Genomic DNA, 26,127 nt, shown 5'->3' with positions numbered 1-26,127 from the left:
CATTTATTAAAACTGCATTAGAAGTGAAAACCTAAGTCGGGTTTAAAAAAAAGAAGAAGAAAAAGCACAAAATTGAATAAAAAAATCCTTCAACGTTTAAATGAATCAAAGGTTCTTTGTCTGGAACATGTTAATGAAATCATTGGTTTAAACGTCTTCTGGCCTCGGCTCGTCTGCTCAGTGACGACAGATGTAGATCATGTGTTTGAGTCGAGGGTCTGCGGGCCTCTACTGGTCCGGACGAGTGGATCATCTGGACTTGAGGTTCCAGCAGCTGCTCCCGACATCAGCCTCGGCAGAACATAATCTCTCGTGAGAACTTTAATCCGGTCCAGTGAACGTGTGGATTAATGGTGTCGAAGATTAGTTTCATGACATTTAAACATTCCTGGATTTGTTAATGGATTTGAACCAGCAGGGGGTCTAGAATCCCCTCTTCAGGGTTCTTTAACTCTGTCGTCCGCGGTCTCCGACCCCCCGGACCCCCCGGACCTCAGGGACCCGTGCGGGAGACGTTTGTTACTCGATTAAATAACATTAACGTATGACTGGTAAAAAAAACAACTTCTGTTTCATTCTATATCAATAATGCTTAAACACAAACTCACACATTCGCACACAGAGACACGCACAAAAAGAACACCATCGTCGGCATATAATCAAACATACATGGATGCAAATACACAAACATGTTGTTGTTACAAGTTTTTCTATTTGAACATTGATCCGTGAATATAATCCTGACATTTTACAAGTATTTATAATATTGATCCAGTATTTAAACTATGGGTTAGTATAAGGCTTGTACGATATATGGAAATAAGTGCAATATTCGATATTTGTGTCTTGAATTGTGATATCTATATTAATGCGATTTTTTTTTTCTTCTTTTACCTAAAAATGTAGCCGCGAGTACTGTAGTGAAGGTCCAGGGGTTTAAAGAAGGAAAACAACGTGATATTTATCTTTTGTTTATTTCCGTGCTTCGGTGTCGACATGATCATCAGAGAGGAGCCGCCGGCGAGTCGCGATATCACCAAATCAATAATAAATCCACCTCCTTGTACACACACACATAACACTTTATAAATGACGCTAACAACTTAGCTCGTTAGCATACGGTGAAGACGCACACATAACACTTTATAAATGACGCTAACAACTTAGCTCGTAAGCATACGGTGAAGAAGGACAGGTTTGTTTGGAAGTTCACGATCTTATAAGAAAACAACTGAGACGAGATGAAAAGTTCTTACAATATGTTGCTTTAACAAAGGAGGTTGAAAGAGACGAGTGACTGGATCACTAGTGTTTGACTAGATCACAAGTTAGTATTACTTCACTGGATCACTAGTGTTTGACTAGATCATAAGTTAGTATTACTTCACTAGATCACTAGTGTTTGACTAGATCACAAGTTAGTATTACTTCACTGGATCACTAGTGTTTGACTAGATCACAAGTTAGTATTACTTCACTGGATCACTAGTGTTTGACTAGATCACAAGTTAGTATTACTTCACTAGATCACTAGTGTTTGACTAGATCACAAGTTAGTATTACTTCACTGGATCACTAGTGTTTGACTAGATCACAAGTTAGTATTACTTCACTGGATCACTAGTGTTTGACTAGATCACAAGTTAGTATTACTTCACTAGATCACTAGTGTTTGACTAGATCACAAGTTAGTATTACTTCACTGGATCACTAGTGTTTGACTAGATCACAAGTTAGTATTACTTCACTGGATCACTAGTGTTTGACTAGATCACAAGTTAGTATTACTTCACTAGATCACTAGTGTTTGACTAGATCACAAGTTAGTATTACTTCACTGGATCACTAGTGTTTGACTAGATCACAAGTTAGTATTACTTCACTGGATCACTAGTGTTTGACTAGATCATAAGTTAGTATTACTTCACTGGATCACTAGTGTTTGACTAGATCATAAGTTAGTATTACTTCACTGGATCACTAGTGTTTGACTAGATCATAAGTTAGTATTACTTCACTGGATCACTAGTGTTTGACTAGATCATAAGTTAGTATTACTTCACTGGATCACTAGTGTTTGACTAGATCACAAGTTAGTATTACTTCACTGGATCACTAGTGTTTGACTAGATCATCAAAGTGCAAATTCAAGCATCACATAAAGAAGAGTCTGTGTGTGTTTTTAAAACGACAAACAAACCGTTTGAGTGAATTAATGATTTCCTTCCGATGAAAAATCCATGATTGTTTCGTGTACAATCGAGTCTTCCGTTCACAACAAACTGTTATTTGGCAAAAAAACATGTTTTTCACTTTCGAGATGGTTTTGATGACGGAAATAATGGTTTATTTCCGTCTTTATCTTTCGTTCCTTCTCCACTATAACACGAGTGTCCTACTTTTGGGCTGATTGGCTCGTATGTAACACACTCCTACTCTTTTTGTCTGCTGTTGCCATGGCGACGCTAATTTATACAGGCATTAAGAATAAAGCTCCTGTTGTTAACATGCAGCATGATGCCGCTTGTTCGCACAAGTGTGTGTGTGTGTGTGTGTGTGTGTGTGTGTGTGTGTTCTTGAGCAGAACATCTATACGACTACATCAATCTTATTATTATTATTATTATTATTATTATTATTATGGACTTCCTCCTCATGAGCTACAACAAGTTTTAACGCAGACGCACAAACAAAAGTTTTCTTCTGGAAAACAGATTGAATGCAAATCCAGCACAAGATTAAAATGGAAAAAGGGGCCCCGTTAATCACAGGGGCCCCATTTTCCACCAGCTCTGCGCCCCTTTAATGGGCTTCACGTTGCCTTTATCGTTTTTACTTTATTTGAAAAACTGCAATTTTTATTTCATGAGTTCATAACCAACAAATCATTTCGTTGGCACACGGCTGAGCCAATCAAATCTTTTGGTGTTCAGTGGGCGGAGCTTATGACAAGGAAAGCAGCCCATTGGTTGTTGTTCTAACTTGCAAAATGTTTTGTTTCTCATCGTCTGGATTATTTGGTTTAACATTATGGTGTTTGTATCGTGAAGAATCTGGTAATACAGATACAGGGTCAACGATACAATACATGTTGTGATAGTGTAGTAACAAGTATATATGTGTAGTATTGTCCAGTACCTGACTCTGGTGTTGTGATACTGTAGTAACAATGATATATGTGTAGTATTGTCCAGTACTAGACTCTGGTGTTGTGATAGTGTAGTAACAATGATATATGTGTAGTATTGTCCAGTACTTGACTCTGGTGTTGTAGTATTTACAGACCACTTGACTCTTGCGAAGTCATAATTGATTAGATTTGTTTTCAATCCAAAATATGTCCAAAACATCAGCTTTAAAAGCTGCTGGACTCACTGTATCCTCTCGTGCTCAGTCATCACCAGGATCTTGTGTGATCTTTGCAAATGTAACAAGTTAAACACGTTTCTAGGAGTGTGTATTGTCTAGAATATGATTCGATACGTATCATGATACAGGGTCAACGATACCATATATAGTGATAGTGTAGTAACAAGAATATATGTGTAGTATTGTCCAGTACCTGACTCTGGTGTTGTGATACTGAAGTAACCAGGATATATGTGTAGTATTGTCCAGTACTTGACTCTGGTGTTGTAGTATTTACAGACCACTTGACTCTTGCGAAGTCATAATTGATTACATTTGTTTTCAATCCAAAATATGTCCAAAACATCAGCTTTAAAAGCTGCTGGACTCACTGTATCCTCTCGTGCTCAGTCATCACCAGGATCTTGTGTGATCTTTGCAAATGTAACAAGTTAAACACGTTTCTAGGAGTGTGTATTGTCTAGAATATGATTCGATACGTATCATGATACAGGGTCAACGATACCATATATAGTGATAGTGTAGTAACAAGAATATATGTGTAGTATTGTCCAGTTCTTGACTCTGGTGTTGTGATACTGTAGTAACCAGGATATATGTGTAGTATTGTCCAGTACTTGACTCTGGTGTTGTAGTATTTACAGACCACATGACTCTTGACGAAGTTGAACTGCTTTCATTTGTTTTCAAACCAAAATATGTCCAAATATCAGCTTTAAAAGCTGCTGGAGTCACTGTATCCTCTCGTCCTCAGTCATCGAAAACTGTAAAAGCGTAGTAGACACAGAATGCAGAGGCATTTGTATTTGTATTTCACAAGAGAAGAAATACAAGGTCAATATTTGAATATGACTTATCAATATAGTGTTGTTTAATAGCGATACTTTATCAATGGGTGAAGGAAAAAATTGCAAAATTGAATTGTTTTAATATGAAACCCTGAGTCACTCATTCATGGATATTTCTACACTGTATCCTCTTGTCCTCAGTCAACGCCGGGAGACCGGATTGTGTTTTTTACTTTAGCTGCCGAGGATTTTCTGATGGCTGCATCTAGTGGCCAGACGTATAATTGCAACTTAAAAATGAACAAACTCATAATAATTGTAAATAAAAAAATAAATAAAAAAAAAACTTTTTTATTGAAATAAAAAACATTAACGAACTGAGATGAAACGTAACCCGGGCGACTATCAATAAACGTATCATGAAAGACACACTTTGATGTTTCGGTGTTTTTTCAAATCGATCGTAAAACATTTCACGAACAGTCCGGAGAAAACGAAACTCGAGGACTTCAGTCGACCGTGTCCTCGATCCAAAAAAAGCAGATGTTTCTAAATTTAACCAGCGTTTGCGGCGTGTAATTATTTCCGAGGCGAGTCGCTGTTGATGATCGAGAGGCCGAAGCCTCCTTCAATCCTACCAGTCGAGGCGTCGTAACATCGTCGCTCACTGGTTAGCAAACGAGCCAGAGTTAGCATCGCTTGACGCCCACTGATCCTCTTTTAGCAGCGTGAGTCACAGATGCAGGAACCAACCGAAGAACCTGCTGAACATCCAGATGATAACAAACAAGGTTTTTCTGTGAAGAACAACACTGCAGAAAACTGTTGAAAAAAAATCTCTAAACTCAGGAAAATGATGTCATGAGACGATGAGGATCTTATGATCCATGTGTTCGTGTCGTTTAGACTATAGTAACAGTTTATGTTGGTGACTAAACAAGAAGCATCTGTCAGTATTCTGAGCCGCTCTAGTAGAAGAACTCACATTTCTATGATCCTTAAAACTCTTCTTGGAAATTGTTTGATTATAGTTGAAAATTGTTTGATTATAGTTGAAAATTGTTTGATTATCGTTGAAAATTGTTTGATTATAGTTGAAAATTGTTTGATTATAGTTGAAAATTGTTTGATTATAGTTGAAAATTGTTTGATTATCGTTGAAAATTGTTTGATTATAGTTGAAAATTGTTTGATTATAGTTGAAAATTGTTTGATTATAGTTGAAAATTGTTTGATTATCGTTGAAAATTGTTTGGTTATAGATGAAAATTGTTTGATTATAGTTGAAAATTGTTTGATTATCGTTGAAAATTGTTTGGTTATAGATGAAAATTGTTTGATTATAGTTGAAAATTGTTTGATTAAAGTTGAAAATTGTTTGATTATAATTGAAATTTGTTTGACTATAGTTGAAAATTGTTTGATTAAAGTTGAAAATTGTTTGATTAAAGTTGAAAATTGTTTGATTATAGTTGAAAATTGTTTGATTAAAGTTGAAAATTGTTTGATTAAAGTTGAAAATTGTTTTATTATAGTTGAAAATTGTTTGATTATAGTTGAAATTTGTTTGATTATAGTTGAAAATTGTTTGATTAAAGTTGAAAATTGTTTGATTATAGTTGAAAATTGTTTGATTAAAGTTGAAAATTGTTTGATTATAATTGAAAATTGTTGGATTATAGTTGAAAATTGTTTGATTATAGTTGAAAATTGTTGGAATATAGTTAAAAAAAAAATTGATTAAAGTTGAAAATTGTTGGATTATAGTTGAAAATTGTTGGAATATAGTTAAAAATTGTTTGATTAAAGTTGAAAATTGTTTGATTATAGTTGAAAATAGTTTGATTATCGTTGAAAATTGTTTGATTATCGTTGAAAATTGTTTGATTATCGTTGAAAATTGTTTGATTATCGTTGAAAATTGTTTGATTATAGTTGAAAATTGTTGGATTATAGTTGAAAATTGTTTGATTATCGTTGAAAATTGTTTGATTATCGTTGAAAATTGTTTGATTATCGTTGAAAATTGTTTGATTATCGTTGAAAATTGTTTGATTATAGTTGAAAATTGTTTGATTATAGTTGAAAATTGTTTGATTATAGTTGAAAATAGTTTGATTATTGTTGAAAATTGTTTGGTTATAGATGAAAATTGTTTGATTATAGTTGAAAATTGTTTGCTTATAGTTGAAAATTGTTTGCTTATAGTTGAAAATTGTTTTGTTACAGTTGAAAATTGTTCTATTATAGAAAAAATACAAAAATACATATATGCTTCATATATACACTTTATTCTCAGGCTCTACACAGTCTTTTTTACACAAAAATCTGAAATATGTTTATTTGTAATCTTGAATATTAAAGAATCTAACTGAAACAATTTGACTGTAACAAATACAAACATCTGTTGTTGAAGCAGGAAGTTTAAATAATGTTGAAACCTGTTTAAGTTTGTTCTTAACTGGTTAGTAAAGCCAACGGCAAGAAGTTCTTCTGACAAAAAATAACACGCCGTCGTACAACAAAACTGGTTTGACGTGCAGACATTTATTTGACTGAAGTTTCCGGTGAAATCAAAGCGGTTTCCCTGCAGTTCATCGATACGAGTCGCTCTCTAATCAGACTCCTCGCCGCCGCTGCTATAAATAGTGTGTATCAGTGTTGTCGCTTCTTTTGTGTCGACGACGACAAAGACATCTAGACCTTCACAGCGGCCTCGCGTCTCACCGAGCGGCTCCGGTTGCTGGTTCAATCCCTCGTACCACCGAGACTCGGATCGTCTGTCGCCTGTTCATGAGACAAACGGAGCAACAAATACACTCAACGGAGACGCACCGGTTCTTATGTAACACACCGATTCTTCTACACAACGCCGAGGAGCCGGAGCGTGGACGATGACGACATGTTTCCTCGGACGGTCTCCTCTGGATACTTGATCTCCTCACGGCCACTTGTGATGGTTTCCTCCGTCTATTCTGGGCCGGGGTGTTTTCAGGACCGACCCGGGTCTCCTCGCATTCCACGGTCCGTGAAAATTGTCGGTTCTTCTGGGCTCGTGTGCGACGATTGTGTCGAGCTGCTTCACCCAGATCGTTAAATATTTAATATTCCCTCGTCCTCGTTCTACATATAAGAATAAATGACACGTATAATGTGGACATGGATGAAGTAAGAGTTATGTAACGATGACGTAGAAGGAAGAACTTCTCTGATCCGTTTCATCTGTTTACACTTATTGTTTGATTATAGTTGAATTTTTGTTTATTATAGTTGAAAATTGTTTGATTATAGTTGAAAATTGTTTGATTATAGTTTAAAAATTGTTATTATAGTTTAAAATTGTTTGATTATAGTTGAAAATTGTTTGATTATAGTTGAAAATTGTTTGATTAAAGTTGAAAATAGTTTGATTAAAGTTGAAAATTGTTTGATTATAGTTGAAAATTGTTTGAGTATAGTTGAACATTTTTGATTATAGTTGAAAAATGTTGGATTATATTTGAAAATTGTTGGATTATAGTTGAAAATTGTTTGATTAAAGTTGAAAATTGTTTGATTATAGTTGAAAATTGTTTGATTAAAGTTGAAAATTGTTTGATTATAGTTGAAAATTGTTTGATTATAGTTGAAAATTGTTTGATTAAAGTTGAAAATTGTTTGATTATAGTTGAAAATTGTTTGATTAAAGTTGAAAATTGTTTGATTATAGTTGAAAATTGTTTGATTAAAGTTGAAAATTGTTTGATTAAAGTTGAAAATTGTTTGATTATAGTTGAAAATTGTTTGAGTATAGTTGAATTTTTTTATTATAGTAAAAAAGTTTATGATTATAGTTGAACATTTTTGATTATAGTTGAAAAATGTTGGATTATATTTGAAAATTGTTTGATTATAGTTGAAAATTGTTTGATTATAGTTGAAAATTGTTTGATTAGAGTTGAAAAATGTTTGAGTATAGTTGAATTTTTTTATTATAGTTAAAAATTATTTGATTATAGTTGAAAATTGTTGGATTATAGTTGAAAATTGTTCGATTATAGTTGAAAATTGTTTGATTATAGTTAAATTTATTTTATTATAGTTAAAAAATATTGATTATAGTTGAAAATTGTTTGATTATAGTTGAAAAATGTTTGGAACAGAATTTGAATGAATAAGAAAAAGGTGAAATTGATAAATAAATAATATAATTTTTCTATACATCGACCAAATCTTCGCTGCTCAATCCGTGACCACTTCAGATTTTTTTTAATCTCTTTTATTCAAATGTACTTTATTTTGTTTCCTTTTATCTGTTGCTGAAGAAAATGTTGAACTGATAAATGAACGGATGGTTAAAATAATGGCTTCTCTCTCGTTGTCGCTTCCACACGAACAATGTTTCAAGTCGAAGGAAACGTCGTCGTGTTCGCTGGTGGTTTGTGTCGGTGATTGAATCTCGGCGCAGTGAGGTCACTTCCTGATTGGTCGGGTCGCGGCGTCGACGCTTTCACCGGATGATCTCGTTTGTTTCCGGGTTAAAGATCCTGATGTTTTAGCAGCTGTCGCTTTATTCTTGTCACGTCTGGACCATTTATTTCTGAATATATGAATCATTTTTTTTGTATTGGCAAATTTTTTATCAGTTGAATCATTCACGACACTTTCGGCAAATTAATGTTACATAACTGTTTTTTTTAGCATAGAATTGTACATAAACATTCGAGTTTTGTTTAAAACAAACCTTGTTTTATTTTCAACCAAATAAAAAAATAATTCAATTGTTAAAATAAAAAATGTCTTTTTTAATTTATACTCTATTAATACTTTTCTATTTGACTGAACAAAATGATGATTTAAAATTGATCTTATCATTTATCTGATTTATTACTTGGGTCATGTGATCATTAGAGAAATCGTACAAGTATTTTGCGCGTCATTTTACGTGATACATATCGTATCGATATTATTTGTGTCATGTGATCATTTATGCGTGTCATGTGTTCCTTTATATCATGTATTTTCAATGTAAAATCAGCGCTAATGCTATTAGCATCACGGCTAACATCGCTTCAACTCTTAAACCTATAAATAGCATGTCGTTTTCATACTATTTTAATTAAAAATGCTAAAATACTTTTAGTAGTTCGACCGTCGGGTTCTTCACACTAGCATCTGTCAGTCGTCAGTAAAATGTGTGTAAAGTACACAAGTGTGACGCAGGTGTTAGCATCCACCAGGACGAAGGAATGCGTGAGACGACCACGGCTGCGTCGAGCGTCGGTGAATGTTGCCGTGAATGTTTCCGTGAATGTTGCCGCTCCACATTGTAACACAACATGTCATCCCTGACGACGCTGCGACTGTGCGTTGCAGGAGTGTCGACCCGCGTCCCCGAGATCATGGCGGCAGGAACCCACTCGCCCGGAGGACCCAACGGCATCATCCGGAGTCAGTCCTTCGCCGGCTTCAGCACCTTGCAGGAGCGGCGCTCCAGGTACCAGCCTTTAGCGCCATGTTGCTCAGTGTTTCCTCAGAGGGAGTGAGAAGTGGAACTCTTTGTCAACAACAGTTTCTTATTGTCCGATGAATTCAAAATATTTTATATCCTATAAAATCAACCATGTATTAATTTCGATTGTACTTCGAACAGATTGTATGTACTTTAATGCGCTGAAAGAAATCTGGGAAAAGTTTTTTTAAGGATGAGTCTGGTAAACTGCAAAGCCTTGTCAAGAGGCTCAGTAATATTCACCTCGTTGATTCCAAATGGCATTGCACGGTAATACCACGAAGCATCATGGAGTAATACCACTCAGCCTCGCTGATTAATACCACGAAGCATTGCGGAGTAATACCACAGAGCATCGTGGAGTAATACCACGAAGCATCGCGAAGTAAAGCTAGAAGCATCGCGGAGTAAAACTAGAAGCATCGTGGAGTAATACCACGAAGCATCGCGGAGTAAAACTAGAAGCATCGCGGAGTAATACCACGCAGCCTTGCTGAGTAATACCACAGAGCCTTGCTGAGTAATACCACACAGCCTCACTGAGTAATACCACAGAGCATCGTGGAGTAATACCACGAAGCATCGCGGAGTAAAACTAGAAGCATCGCGGAGTAAAACTAGAAGCATCGTGGAGTAATACCACGATGCATCGCGGAGTAATACCACAGAGCATCGTGGAGTAAAACTAGAAGCATCGTGGAGTAAAATTAGAAGCATCGCGGAGTAATACCACGCAGCCTTGCTGAGTAATACCACAGAGCATCGCGGAGTAAAACTAGAAGCATCGCGGAGTAAAACTAGAAGCATCGTGGAGTAATACCACGAAGCATCGCGGAGTAAAACTAGAAGCATCGCGGAGTAATACCACGCAGCCTTGCTGAGTAATACCACACAGCCTCACTGAGTAATACCATGAAGCATTTTACGGAGTAATACCATGCAGCATTGCGGAGTAATACCACAGAGCATCGCTGGGTAATACCACGAAGCATTGCGGAGTAATACTACAGAGCATCGCGGAGTAATACCACGGAGCATCGCAGAGTAATACCATGGAGCATCGTGGAGTAATACCACGGAGCATCCCGGAGTAATACCAAGGATACCGACGAAGTGTAATACCACGAAGTATCGCGGTGTAATACCACGAAGCATCGCGGTGTAATACCACGAAGCATCGCGGAGTTATACCACAAAGCTTCGCGGAGTAATACTAGACGCATCACAGAGTAATACCACAGAGCATTGCGGAGTAACGCAGCCTTGCTGAGTAATACCACTGAGCCCCACGAATAATACCGCGAATAATACACGACGGAGCATCGCAGAGTAACACCACAGAAACGTGTTGAGTAATACCACTAAGCCTCGTGGAGTAATACCACAGACCTTACAGACCTATACTACACAGCCTCAGACATACTACGGTAATACCTGGTGCGCCTTATAGTCCACGAATAATACTGGCATCAACATCTAAACTTCAGTCAAACGTTATTTGTTGTCAGCAGTAGGAGGTACTGCAGTCATATATCTGGTGAGTATCAAAAGTACAATAACTTCTCTATAAAACTCATATGTGGTTGAGCTGCCTGGAAAAAAAAAGATGAACAGACTTAAACACAAGGAGAATGTTTTGCTCTTTTTATAGTCCCTGTGTTTCTAGCATTCATTCGTGTGTGTCGGACGGCAGGTACAAATATTTACATCTCATGTCTTCAACCATATTGTTAGTGCAGATGACAGGGTTGACGTCTACACTCGAGCGAAGGAAGAGAGTCTTTCACGTGGATTCATGTTTTCTGCCGACTGCATGTTCAAAGATGGATACACTGTAGTCAAAGCAGCACCTGGTCATAATTACAGGCGTGTAGTTAATATGTTCTGACACTGCAGCGCGACCGTGAAGTAGAAACAAGTTGACGTTTGTCAGCGTCTGGACGAGCTACTGGTTTATTTGGACCCAACCGAGCTGAGACATCAGGCAGATTTGACAGCTGTCACTCACAGGATCTAGAATCCACCTCTAACCTTGATAACTTATCAGTATCAGACCATGTTTAATACAGTATGAAGTTAATAAATATAAGAGAATTAAAATATGACAAATTCAACAAAATAAAATAAGAGACAATAAATTCAAGTTGGCATATAACAATGTAACAATATAATACAATTATATACATTAAGTTAAATGTATCATTATGTGAATGCTGGGAAGCATTTGACCTTTTTGTTTAACTTCTAATGCCACTACTTCTACTACTGATACTCCTACTACTTCTCATTTTACCACTAATTCTACTACTACTTTTACTTTTCTACTACTTCTAGTTTTACTACTAATTCCACATCTTCTACTTTTACTACTAATTCTACTACTACTTTTACTTTTCTATTACTTTTACTACCAATTCCACTTCTTTTACTTTAACTACTAATTCCACTAATACTTCCACTACTACTTCTACTAATAATACTATTACTACTTCTACTACTAAATATACTACTACTTTTACTTTTCTACTACTTCTACTTTTACTACGAATTCTAATACTACTTTTACTTTTCTATTACTTTTACTTTTACTACCAATTCCACTTCTTTTACCTTAACTACTAATTCCACTAATACTTCCACTACTACTTATACTAATAATACTATTACTACTTCTACTACTAAATATACTACTACTTTTACTTTTCTACTACTTCTAGTTTTACTACTAATTCCACATCTCCTACTTTTACTACTAATTATACTAGTACTTTTACTTTTCTATTACTTTTACTTTTACTACCAATTCCACTTCTTTTACTTTAACTACTAATTCCACTAATACTTCCACTACTACTGCTACTAATAATACTATTACTACTTATACTACTAAATATACTACTACTTTTACTTTTCTACTACTTTTAGTTTTACAACTAATTCCACATCTTCTACTTTTACTACTAATTCCACTTCTTTTACTTTAACTACTAATTCCACTAATACTTCCACTACTACTGCTACTAATAATACTATTACTACTTATACTACTAAATATACTACTACTTTTACTTTTCTACTACTTTTAGTTTTACAACTAATTCCACATCTTCTACTTTTACTACCAATTCCACTTATTTTACTTTAACTACTAATTCCACTAATACTTCCACTACTACTTCTACTAATAATACTATTACTACTTCTACTACTAAATATACTACTACTTTTACTTTTCTACTACTTCTACTTTTACTACGAATTCTAATACTACTTTTACTTTTCTATTACTTTTACTTTTACTACCAATTCCACTTCTTTTACCTTAACTACTAATTCCACTAATACTTCCACTACTACTTATACTAATAATACTATTACTACTTCTACTACTAAATATACTACTACTTTTACTTTTCTACTACTTCTAGTTTTACTACTAATTCCACATCTCCTACTTTTACTACTAATTATACTACTACTTTTACTTTTCTATTACTTTTACTTTTACTACCAATTCCACTTCTTTTACTTTAACTACTAATTCCACTAATACTTCCACTACTACTGCTACTAATAATACTATTACTACTTATACTACTAAATATACTACTACTTTTACTTTTCTACTACTTTTAGTTTTACAACTAATTCCACATCTTCTACTTTTACTACTAATTCCACTACTACTTCCACAGCAGGGTCAGCATTCACACTGCATTTTATTCTGGAAATGCACTCTTTCTACTTATTGTTATTTTACTTACTATTTTCTAAATATGATTGATTCATATCTCAGTAATAGTATTATTAAAGTACTAGAAAGGTATCATTGACATTTTAGATAAACAATAGGGTCAAAGGTCATCTGGGTTCTGTATAGAGGCAGCTAATGGTAAAAAAAAAAAAGAAGAGGATTTTAATAGATGCAAATCTGCAGATATTGTTATTAATCTTGATTCTCTGACCTTTCCCTCGGGTGACCTCGGATGAATTTCATATTTTGTGAAGCAGAAATAATTTGGGTGTCGTTGCTTAGTGACCTCGTGGGTGTGTGACCCCCACAGCGCTGCAGTCACTTCCATCAGCCGTGGCCTACATTCATCTAGAGTTGTCACCGTGTGCCGTGAAGACGCTTCTTAGTTCATTAAGTGTGAGCGGCCGGCAGGCGTCGGCCAGGTCGCAGTGGATTTAGAACTTAAATGCATGAGTGGATAAGTGTGACCTTCAATGAAATGATGCGAGAAAGTCTCATGACTCGGCTCTGCCTGAAAGAAATGACATCGGCTTAGATCCAAATATTTATGAATCGATAATCTCTTGGCTAGTGTTTGAAGATGTTTAAGATACTGATCAGAGTATATCAGAGGCATGACTATTAATCTAGTTGAATAAAGTGTTTTTGTCATATGACCTTTGACCTAAATGTTTAATGTACAACTTTATCGACACTACACGGTCACAGAAAACCATGTTTAGGGAAAATACATGCGATTGGACTATAGGAGTGTGTATTCGCAAGAATCAATAAATACAATACGTATCACGATACAGGGTCAACGATACGATATATCGTGATATTGTAGTAACAAGGATATATGTGTAGTATTGTCGAGTACTTGACTCTGGTGTTTTCAAACCAAAAAATTTCCCAACAACAGCTTTAAAAGCTGCTGGAGTCACTGTATCCTCTCATCCTCAGTCATCTCTAGAAATCTCGCTGAATTTTATTGTTCATTTATTAGATACAAAGGACGTCATAGCAAAAATCTGTTGATACGATACGTATCACGATACAGAGACAGCGATACAATACATTGTGGTACTGTAGTAACAAGTATATATGTGTAGTATTGTCCAGTACTTGACTCTGGTGTTGTAGTATTTACAGACCACATAACTCTTGACGAAGTTGTAACTGCTTTTATTTGTTTTGAAATCAAAACATGTCCAAACATCAGCTTTAAAAGCTGCTGGAGTCACTGTATCCTCTCGTCCTCAGTCAATGCTGGGTTTTCCATTGTAGTGGCGCAGGATGTAATGGCTGCTGCCATCTAGAGGCCAGAAGTGAAAATGCTGTGAATATTACATGTTAAATTGTAAATAATAAGAAAAATAAAATAACTTTATTTTTAACATTCTTAATTAAAATATTAACCATAAAAAAAGCTATGATGAAAAGTGAAATATGATTTGAAAGCCAAAAAAAATCAATCGATAATAATACTAACAAACATTTTATCATTACAGCATTGTGAAAAATATTGCGATATATTAATGTATCAATATTTTCTTACAATTGGACAAACCTCTCCCCAAGTTAGAACATCAACCAATGGGCTGCTTTCTCTGTCATAAGCTCCGCCCCTTGAGCGGAAAAGCACTAAAAGATTTGATTGGGTCAGCCGTGTGTCAATCAAAACAGCTGATTTGGTGTTTGGAAGATGATTAAAGTCCGGAAATGTTGTGAAGAGAAAATTTGTTTTATTTTTGATACTTGCAGGACATACATTACTTTTATGACTCGTTCCCTGCCTTAACCACCGTATTAACATGTCAACCTCTGGAGTGAGTCCCGGGTACAGAACAAGAGTCTCCTGATGTGAAATGATGAAAATAAGATTGTCATCTTTGCCTCTTAAACACGGGTCTTCCTCTGGTTCCAGGTGCAACTCTTTCATGGGTAACTCTGCCGTACAGAAGAAGCCTCAGTCCAAACCCAAGAAACCTCATGTGTCTGGTCACAAGGGCGGCAGCAGCTCCAGAGAACCACAGCCCAAGAGACTGGAGGAAGTTTACAACGCTCTCAAACAAGGCCTCGAGTGAGTGGATCACGACGAAAACTCGAGACGGGATTTGGTGGATTTAAAAAAGTCTTTCAGCTGACCTTCCATTTTACAATTCTTAGTGTTTTTGTCAAGAACTTCATTGCTCTCGTGAGCTGACATTTCTAATGTGACCATGAGAAGTTATTGAAAGGTCTCATAGTATATCGTAGATCAACGAAGAAGGGGTCAAAGAAAATATCGATATTTTTATTCAGGATACTGTAGCGATAATCAATAGTACTGTATCAATATTTTAAAAAAAAGCTAACACCAGCCGATGCTAACAACAGAGCTAACAGCAGCTGCTGCTAACAACAGAGCTAACAGCAGTGGCTGCTAAAAACAGAGTTAACAGCAGCCGCTGCTAACAACAGAGCTAACAGCAGCCGCTGCTAACAACAGAGCTAACAGCAGCTGCTGCTAACAACAGAGCTAACATCAGCTGCTGCTAACAACAGAGCTAACAGCAGTGGCTGCTAACAACATAGCTAACAGCACTGGCTGCTAACAACAGAGCTAACATCAGCTGCTGCTAACAACAGAGCTAACAGCAGCTGCTACTAACAACAGAGCTAACAGCAGCTGCTGCTAACAACAGAGCTAACAGCAGCTGCTACTAACAATAGAGCTAACAGCAGCTGCTGCTAACAACAGAGCTAACAGCAGTGACTGCTAACAACAGAGCTAACAACAGCTGCTGCTAACAACAGAGCTAACATCAGCCACTGCTAACAACAAAGCTAACAGCAGTGGCTGCTAATAACAGAGCTAACATCAGCTGCTGCTAACAACAGAGCTAATAGCAGCGGCTGCTAACAACATAGCTAACACCAGGGGCTGCTAACAACAGAGCTAACAGCAGTGGCTGCTAACAACAGAGCTAACAGCAGTGGCTGCTAACAACAGAGCTAACAGCAGCGGCTGCTAACAACAGAGCTAACAGCAGCTGCTGCTAACAACAGAGCTAACATCAGCCACTGCTAACAACAAAGCTAACAGCAGTGGCTGCTAATAACAGAGCTAGCATAAGCCACTGCTAACAACAGAGCTAACAGCAGTGGCTGCTAACAACAGAGCTAACAGCAGCTTTTAAAGCAGATTATTGACAGATACTGGATATTACATGTTTCCTACAAACACTTTCACATTTGATTAGAGAAAGTATTTGTTCATTTCTTTGTTGTAGAAGCCAGAAAAAGTGTTGTTTCTTCAAAAGAAACAATATATCGTAGTTACTACAGTGTATCGTGATACGTATCGTATCGTCAGATTCTTGCCAATACACAGTATCAAAGATGTATTTTTCAAAGGTACGATTGTCTCCACGTTGACATCCTGTACCGGTTATAATAAACTAAATATATCTTTGTTCCCAGTGAATATTTGGAAGTTCATCAGAGTGAACTGGACAAGCTCACCTCGCTGATGAAGGACATGAAGAGAAACTCTCGACTGGTGAGAAAACTTTGATTTTCAACACATGCAGTCGTCAACGTGACTTATTTAGATCTATGGATGTGACTCTCGCGGTGCTACAGAGATCTTCTGCTCAAAACCACCTCTTTTTCATTCGTTTCAAGTAATGGAGTAATACCACGGAGCCTTGCGGAGTAATACCACGTTTAATACCATTGTGTGGAGTATTTGTAGAATCAGCTTATTGAATAATTTAATAAAATACTGTCTATATTGAAAGGTAATTAATTTTTTTTTTTTATATTTTCAAAATAAGTACTTTTTTAACATAGAGTTTGATATTGTAATTGCAATATTTAAACGATAAATTAATTAAATGTATTTTAATTTGCAGTCTGCTAAACTCAATCTGAAAATGCCTCGCGTAGTAATACAACGGAGACTCACGGAGTAATACCACAAAGCGTTGCGGAGTAATACCACGAAGCCTGGCTGAGTATTACCACAGAGCGTCTCCGAGTAATACCACGAAGCCTCACAGTGTAATACCGCGGAGCATCGCTGAGTAATACCACAAAGCGTTGCGGAGTTATACCAGCAAGTCTCGCTGAGTATTACCACAGAGCGTCTCGGAGAAATACCACGGATCCTCACAGTGTAATACCACAGAGCCTCATTGTGTAGTACCGCGGAGCCTCGCTGAGTAATACCATGAAGCCTCATGGTGTAATACGGCAGAGCGTCGCGGAGTAATACCACAAAGCCTCGCTGAGTATTACCACAGAGTGTCCTGGAGTAATATCACGAAGCCTCTCTGTGTAATACAGCAGAGGAATACCACGAAGCTTCACGGTGTAATACCGCAGAGCGTCGCTGAGTAATACCACAGAGCCTTGAGGAGTAATACCCCGTTAAATACCATGAATAAATTAAATACCATACCATATTAAATTAAATTAAATTCAATATCCAATATTGGGATGCCACTGATATACTAGAGTTTGTGTTGTACTGTAGTATCGATAACTTACACTTGGATCTGGTCGTTAGTACGACTCCCTCTACCTACGTCTTTACTCCGTGAGACCAAACATCACTTCCATTCATGGAGACTGAAGACTTGAAAACGACTTGATCCGACAGCTTCGCTCATCTTCTGCTAACTGTGTGTTTTTCTGTCTCTCCAGGGAGTTCTGTACGATCTTGACAAGGTGAGACGAGGAGGAGCTCATGCTGAGGGAGATGTTTGATGTTGGAAACCGTTGAGGAGGATAAAAATGGATTGAAATATTATAAAAATGATAATAATCGAGTGTGTGTAAGTGTCACACACAGAAGTGCTTGCTGAAGTAGGTTGCTAGTTGAAAAACCTTGAAGATACTGAAGAGAAACAAAAACTGTAGTTTAATCGAGATTAAATTAGAGGCGGGTTTGTTATGATTTTTAACGTGGAAGTACAAAAAGGTTTGAATCATTCTTCCGTCTGCAGCAAATCAAAGCCATCGAGAGATACATGCGGCGCCTGGAGTTCCACATGAGCAAGGTGAGAGCCTTCAATACCACTGTTTCAGGAGATATCTGTCGGTTCACGATCTGGGCGATGGTCGGTTTTGAGTCGTTTTTAATGGCAAACTGAGTACTGTAGTACTGTATAATATTGTCAGTTAAATGATCTGAAAAAACATCAGCGGTCCATTTGTATTCTTGTGAGTTGCATGTGAAAAACATCCATTTATTTATAAAGCTGAGAATGTTTTGTCAATGGAGCTCAAAACATCGACTTTATGAAAGAAAGGCAGGAAAACGAATAAAGGAGTCTGTGAACATTTACTCTAAAACATCTTATTACGCACAAAAAACGTGCGGACATACTTTTTATCAATAATGTAAAGAGAATAAAAAAATTGTTTGAAGTTAGACAAGTGGATATTAACTTATTCACAAACAATATAAAATATGTTCTCGTTCACCAAACTGATGATCTGTATTTATGAAGACGATCGTTTTATACTGAATGTTCCAATCCGCTATTTCAGGCTTTTGAGGAAAAAAAATGTAAAGGAATTATACATTTTTTTATAATTTAACGAAACAAAATGATCAGCGTCTGATGCTTCAAGTCGTTCTCTACGAGAGTCACAGACGTTCTTGTGGAACAACATCACCTTTAAATTGAGGCTGTAGAATGAAAGCAGCTCAAGTTTATGTCATGTGATCACGTGATCTCTTTTAAAAACACTCTTTTATAAATACACTGTCACAGGATTTGTTATTTGTAAACAAAACCCTTTTATTTTATAGATTTACCAAGAATTCACGCGTGTGTTGTGTCACACATTTATATGAAGCTCAGACCATCAGACCATCATCGATACTGATGATCTACACTTTTATTCTTGTTAAACTCCATTTTAAGACGTTTCAAATAAGCCTCTGATCGTCTCTGTTGATAAAGTATTCATGTTAATGACCTTGAATTTAAAATATAAACATTTAGTCTGCACTCATTTAAATTTAAATTCTAAAGTATACATGTCAGAAATGTTTTAAATGAACGAATATAAACTGTTAATCCAGTTTAAAATACGATTTATTCGTTTTTTTCTGATCGCGGAGACAAAAATCACGGACTCTGGTTCATTTAAATATGATTTAAATATGTAAATTAAGGCGTGGAAAGGGACGAACAAGACTGCGGTTAATTGCACGTTGATTGGGATGAACGAAGGAAAATAACTTTTATTTGTTTGCACGCGCAGATTCCTTAAATATGACATTTTTTACGTGCACCATTTTCTGGAGAACATTTTCTATGACTTGTTCAATCAATTGAAACAGGACTTAATTATTTAGCCTGTGATGAACTGTTTTTTTTTACGTTTTGTTTATGTTTTCCTCTAAACTTAAACGCACTTGCTGGTCAACAAAAACTTTCCCTGGAATGACTTAATAGTTGTTTTTTTTCTTCAGCATTACATTATTATTATTTTTAATAATTTTATTCAAGCATTTTTTATTGAGAGGTTGAATTATTGAATTATTTAAAAAAAAAGAAAATCCTTAAAATAATTTATGCTTTTTTTTTTTTAAAACATAGTTTGTTATTTTAACTCCAATAATTTAAAAATACAGTTTCTAAACTGATTTTTTTTTTAATTTATAGGCTTGAAATTCACTATAAAAATGTTGGTGAAATAGTGTCACACGTTAAATACCTGTTGCTCTCGGAATTCTACGTCGTCACATGATCGCATGCGCGTCGCTTGATTGGCCGAAAGTTCGATCAAGTAGCTCGGTGCTCTGTTGGTTTTGTCTGGTAACATTTTTATATTGAATTTTATATTACAAATTAAAAATCATTAAATTCAAACTTTTATTTATTTTTTATTATTGAAATTAGATTAAATTTTCCTTTATTAGGACATTTTAATAAATGTAAAAAATGAGTTAAATGTTTTAAAAAAAAAAAGCATTTATTAATTTTTGATGAAATCTTTAATTTTCTTATATTGTTAAATAAAACCAAATTTGAAACTTTCAATGTAAAAATGCTTGAATTAAATTATTCAAAATAATTATAATGTAGTTATTTTTTAACATTAAATTATTATTAATTAATGTTGAAAACTAATTAATTTATAAATATATTAATATATCTTTTTATTCATTTATTTAAAAGAAACAAAAACAAGTTCAACCTTTTTAATTTACTAATTGAAAAAAAATCAAGGATTAAATGCTGAGAAAACACAATGTTTTTTTTTCGGTCATCTCCTGGCGGCCCTGGACTCTGATCCTGGTCCAGGTGAGCAGACCTGGCAGCTGCCGCTCACTCGCGACGTCTATGATGCGACGGCAGGAAATCAGAAAACTCTCAGCTTGAAAGGTCACCATGGCAACAGTGTTTTGAAGTCTGAAGCAGCTCGGTGTCAACAGACGTGGGTTCTTCGAGGGCCCGGGGCCTCGCTGAGCCTTTTGAACCCCTGTGTCTGACCCGTGAGAGCCTGTTGAGACAAACTGCTTGTACAACATGACGACGATACTACTACACAAAACATATATTTATACTTGTATTGATAGTTCATACTTTTCGTCTCGTTCCAGAAATGCGAATCATGTTCTATCTTTCTTTTATCTCTTCTACTCTTTATTCTATTCCTCATTTTCTACACTTTTGTTCTCCATTCACTTGAATGATGAACCGTTTCAACTCATGTTTCAACTCCTTCCACTTCGACCTTCATCTTCTCACACCTACAAACTTCATTCAACTTTAGAAACACTTTTGTCTACTTACTTCTACTACTAATACTACTTTACTTGTAATTCTACTACTACTTCTACTTTTACTACAAATTCTACTACTTAATAATTTAATAATTTAATAATTATACGTAAACTACTCATTCTACTACTACTTCTACTACTACTTATTATACTTCTACTTCTACTACTTATTTAACTTCTATTAATACTACTTATTATTATTCTACTTCTACTACTTATTTAACTTCTATTAATACTACTTATTATTATTCTACTTCTACTAATTATTCAACTTCTACTACTACTACTTATTATTCTTTTACTTCTACTACTTTAACTTCTACTAATACTACTGCTTCTACTACTTCTTCTGCATCTTCTACTACTTGTTCTACTTATACCACTACTACTTCTACTGCTACATACTCTACTTCTACTACTACTACTTCTACTTCTAATACTACGTATTCTACTTCTAATACTACGTATTCTACTTCTTCTTCTTCTAATTCTAATTCTAATATTACTTATTCTACTTCTACTACAAGAAGTCACACAACACACACTGATGATAAAATAGTCACGCATCAAAACAACACACACACTGATAATACAATAGAGTCACACATCACAACAACAACACACACTGAAGATACAATAGAGTCACACATCACAGCAACACACACTGATGATACAATAGAGTCACACAACACAACAACACACACACTGATGATACAATAGAGTCACACAACACAACAACACACACACTGATGATACAATAGAGTCACACATCACAACATAACACACACTGATGATACAATAGAGTCACACATCACAACATAGCACACACTTATGATACAATAGAGTCACACAACACAACAACACACACACTGATGATACAATAGAGTCACACATCACAGCAACACACACTGATGATACAATAGAGTCACACATCACAGCAACACACACTGATGATAAAATAGTCACGCATCAAAACAACACACACACTGATAATACAATAGAGTCACACATCACAACAACAACACACACTGATGTTACAATAGAGTCACACAACACAGAAACACACACTGATAATACAATAGAGTCATGCATCACAACACACACACACACACACACACTGATAATACAATAGAGTCACACATCACAGCAACACACACTGATGATACAATAGAGTCACACAACACAACAACACACACACTGATGATACAATAGAGTCACACATCACAACATAACACACACTTATGATACAATAGAGTCACACAACACAACAACACACACACTGATGATACAATAGAGTCACACATCACAACATAACACACACTGATGATACAATAGAGTCACACAACACAACAACACACACACTGATGATACAATAGAGTCACACATCACAACATAACACACACTGATGATACAATAGAGTCACACATCACAACATAACACACACTGATGATACAATAGAGTCACACATCACAACATAACACACACTGATGATACAATAGAGTCACACATCACAACATAACACACACTGATGATACAATAGAGTCACACATCACAGCAACACACACACTGATGATACAATAGAGTCACACATCACAACATAACACACACTGATGATACAATAGAGTCACACATCACAACATAACACACACTGATGATACAATAGAGTCACACATCACAACATAACACACACTGATGATACAATAGAGTCACACAACACAACAACACACACACTGATGATACAATAGAGTCACACATCACAACATAACACACACTGATGATACAATAGAGTCACACATCACAACATAACACACACTGATGATACAATAGAGTCACACATCACAGCAACACACACTGATGATACAATAGAGTCACACATCACAGCAACACACACTGATGATACAATAGAGACACACATCACAACATAACAAACACTTATAGGTAAAGGTATAAGATAATATGAAGATTTAACAATAAAGTGTGTGTCGATGTTTCAATGATGAAATCTTCGAGTCTCTCCATGTCATCGAGGACGTGTTTGAACATAAACTCTCAAAGCGTTGCTGATTTAAAAATAGACTGACATTCATCCAGAAATACATTTTTATGCTCAGAAATATTTTTAAAACACACTTAAAAATATCATCTGACGCAAACGATGAGTCAACGTTTTTCCTTTCTTTCCTCTGTGTTTGACGAGAGATGGAGGTGCAGGAGCAGCAGCTGATCTAGAGTTGTGTTCCAGGTGCTCACACACAACACACCTACCATTATGGTGTGTGTGTGTGTGTGTGTCTGTGTGTGTGTGAACGTCCTGTCATCCTGGTCTTTTGTTGCTCATAACTGCAGACGTCTGGGCTGTAATTGGCAGATGACGAACAGGCAGGTGGTCCAGCATCAGTCCTAGTGAAGGCCAGCGAGTGTGTGTTGTGTGTCGTTTGTGTTACTGGGATCAGCGGGACGTCATTACAGGGATGACTGACACAGATTGAAGGTGAGGATTTCAGCTGCTGCCTCCTCCTCCTCCTGCTCCTCCTCTTCCTCCTCCTCTTCCTCCTCTTCCTCCTCTTCCTCCTCCTGCTCCTCCTCCGCCTCCTCCTCCTCCTCCTGCTCCTCCTCCTCCTCCTGCTCTTCCTCCTCCTCCTGCTCCTCCTGCTCCTCCTCCTCCTCTTCCTCCTCCCCCTCCTCCTCTTCCTCCTCTTCCTCCTCCTCCTCCTCTTCCTCCTCCTGCTCCTCCTCCGCCTCCTCCTCCTCCTCCTGCTCCTTCTCCTCCTCCTCCTCCTGCTCTTCCTCCTCCTCCTCCTGCTCTTCCTCCTCCTGCTCCTGCTCCTCCTCCTGCTCTTCCTCCTCCTCCTGCTCCTCCTCCTCCTGCTCCTCCTCCTGCTCTTCCTCCTCCTCCTCCTCTTCCTCCTCTGCCTCCTCTTCCTGCTGCTCCTCCTCCTCCGCCTCCTCCTCCTCTTCCTACTCCTCCTCCTCCTCCTCTTCCTACTCCTCCTCCTGCTCCTCCTCCTCCTCCTGCTCGAGGCATAGAAGTGTTTATTCATCTGCCAAATATCATTGCTGCACCAGCAAGAAAACGTAGCGCGCGTGTGTGCGCGTGTGCGCGTGTGTGCGTGTGTGCGTGTGTGCGTGTGTGCGTGTGTGCGTGTGTGCGTGTGTGCGTGTGTGCGTGTGTGCGTGTGTGCGTGTGTGCGTGTGTGCGTGTGTGCGTGTGTGTGTGTGTGTGTGTGTGTGTGTGTGTGTGTGTGTGTGTGTGTGTGTGTGTGTGTGTGTGTGTGTGTGTGTGTGTGTGTGTGTGTGTGTGTGTGTGTGTGTGTGTGTGTGTGTGTTCTGTCGACGTGTTGTAGGGTCGTGCAACGTTCGGGCAGGGAATGAGTTACAAAAGTCAAACCAGAAAGAGTGCGTTTCCAGAAGAAAATGCAGTGTGAATGCTGACCCTGCTCTGTTGTGGAAGTAGTAGTGGAATTAGTAGTAAAAGTAGAAGATGTGGAGTTAGTAGTAAAATGAGTAGTAGTAGTAGTATTAGTAGTAGAAGAAGTGGAATTAGTAGAAAAGTAAAATTTGTATTAGAATTTGTAGTAGAAGTAGTAGTGAAAGTAGTAGTAGAATTAGTTGTATTAGTAGTGGAAGTAGTAGTGGAATTAGAAGTAAAAGTAGAAGAAGTGGAATTAGTAGTAAAATGAGAAGTAGTAGTATTAGTAGTAGAAGAAGTGGAATTAGTAGTAGAAAAGTAAAATTAGTATTAGAATTAGTAGTGAAAGTAGTAGTAGTATTAGTAGTAGAATTAGAAGTAAAAGTTTAAGTAGTAGGTCAAAGTGTAAGGAGTTGAAACATGAGTTGAAGAGTTTCCCCATTGAAACGAATGGGGTAGAAAAGGAGGAATAAAAGAAAGAGTGGAAGAGATAAAAGAAAGCAAAAAACATAGATTGTGAGGAGGAGAAGCGGCTCAAAAGTTTATGCTTCCCAGCATTCACACAATGAAAATGTTAATCAAAGATGTCACAACAAGAGTTCATAACCAACAACTCCCCCCTGTGGTGACACTTTCTCTTCACTCTACACACCATTTAATGACTTTAATCGTCTTTAAAATAAAAAACACAGAATCAGCTGTTTTGATTGACACACGTCTGATCCAATCAGATCTCTTTGGGCGGAGCTTATTACAAAGCAAACAACCCATTGGTTCCTTCACTAATGTGGTTTTCTATGAGTGTGTAGTGTCAATAAAGTCGTGAATTGACTTTTATTAACAAAATAAAACATCAAAGTTCGACAATAATAAGGAAGTGTTATTAAATATAAAAAATGGTTATTATCTACTTTTTCTACTCTGCATCGACTAAGAGTTGGGATTATTTTCAGAGTAATCTGTTGTGTTTATAGAGTTACAGACAAAAATGTTTATTCATTTTAATGTAGCGACCGGAGCTCTCGACATTTTCGTCCAAAAAGACACTTAAGAACATCCAAACACCTGCGTACTGCTCGTCTGTAACGTCCATCTTGGATTGAAGACGCGAGGATTTGTTAAGAAAAACTTTAAAAAGTCTATATTTTAAGTGAATATCAAATTCACGAGATTAACGATGTTACCTTCGCTACAAACAAAAACTTAAAATCTAGACTTTTCTGAACCATTTCTCATAATAACCCGTACGGTGTACATTTTAGGACATCGTCAGGTATCAGACCGAACGGCTTCATCCTTAGGCTTCAATACAAAACAACATTAGATAGATAATTAAATAAAAAGATTTACAGATGAACACGTTTAAAAAAAATAAAAAGCAAGAATACAAAGTTTTGCTAACTTTGGGAATGTACATCGTCAGGTATCAGACAAACCTCCGTCAGATCGAACTTTGTCAACCTTCAAAATAAAGGTCCCAAGACAAAACTACATCAGATAGCGTCTGGTAAAAATCAGCGAACCATTTAATTGCAAATTGAA

At 36.5% G+C, this 26,127-nt stretch overlaps 1 protein-coding gene across 3 annotated transcripts in view; it reads left to right on the top strand.

The window, feature by feature from the left end:
• The window catches only part of ripor2 (RHO family interacting cell polarization regulator 2), a 90,252-nt gene that overhangs the window by 40,851 nt on the left and 23,274 nt on the right, over positions 1-26,127 (top strand). For all 3 annotated transcript variants that reach the window (XM_087786293.1, XM_087786294.1, XM_087786292.1), the window contains exons 2-6: positions 9,513-9,633; positions 15,312-15,467; positions 16,850-16,928; positions 18,077-18,100; positions 18,379-18,432. In XM_087786293.1, the coding sequence (XP_087642419.1) occupies positions 9,513-9,633; positions 15,312-15,467; positions 16,850-16,928; positions 18,077-18,100; positions 18,379-18,432 (434 nt within the window). The remainder of the gene's footprint in view (positions 1-9,512; positions 9,634-15,311; positions 15,468-16,849; positions 16,929-18,076; positions 18,101-18,378; positions 18,433-26,127) is intronic.

Source organism: Callionymus lyra, chromosome 3 (genome assembly GCF_982586985.1).
Source record: "Callionymus lyra chromosome 3, fCalLyr1.hap1.1, whole genome shotgun sequence".
Lineage (NCBI taxonomy): Eukaryota > Metazoa > Chordata > Actinopteri > Syngnathiformes > Callionymidae > Callionymus > Callionymus lyra.
The sequence above is the reverse complement of the archived record's forward strand: the minus strand, read 5'-3'. Positions and strand labels throughout refer to the sequence as shown.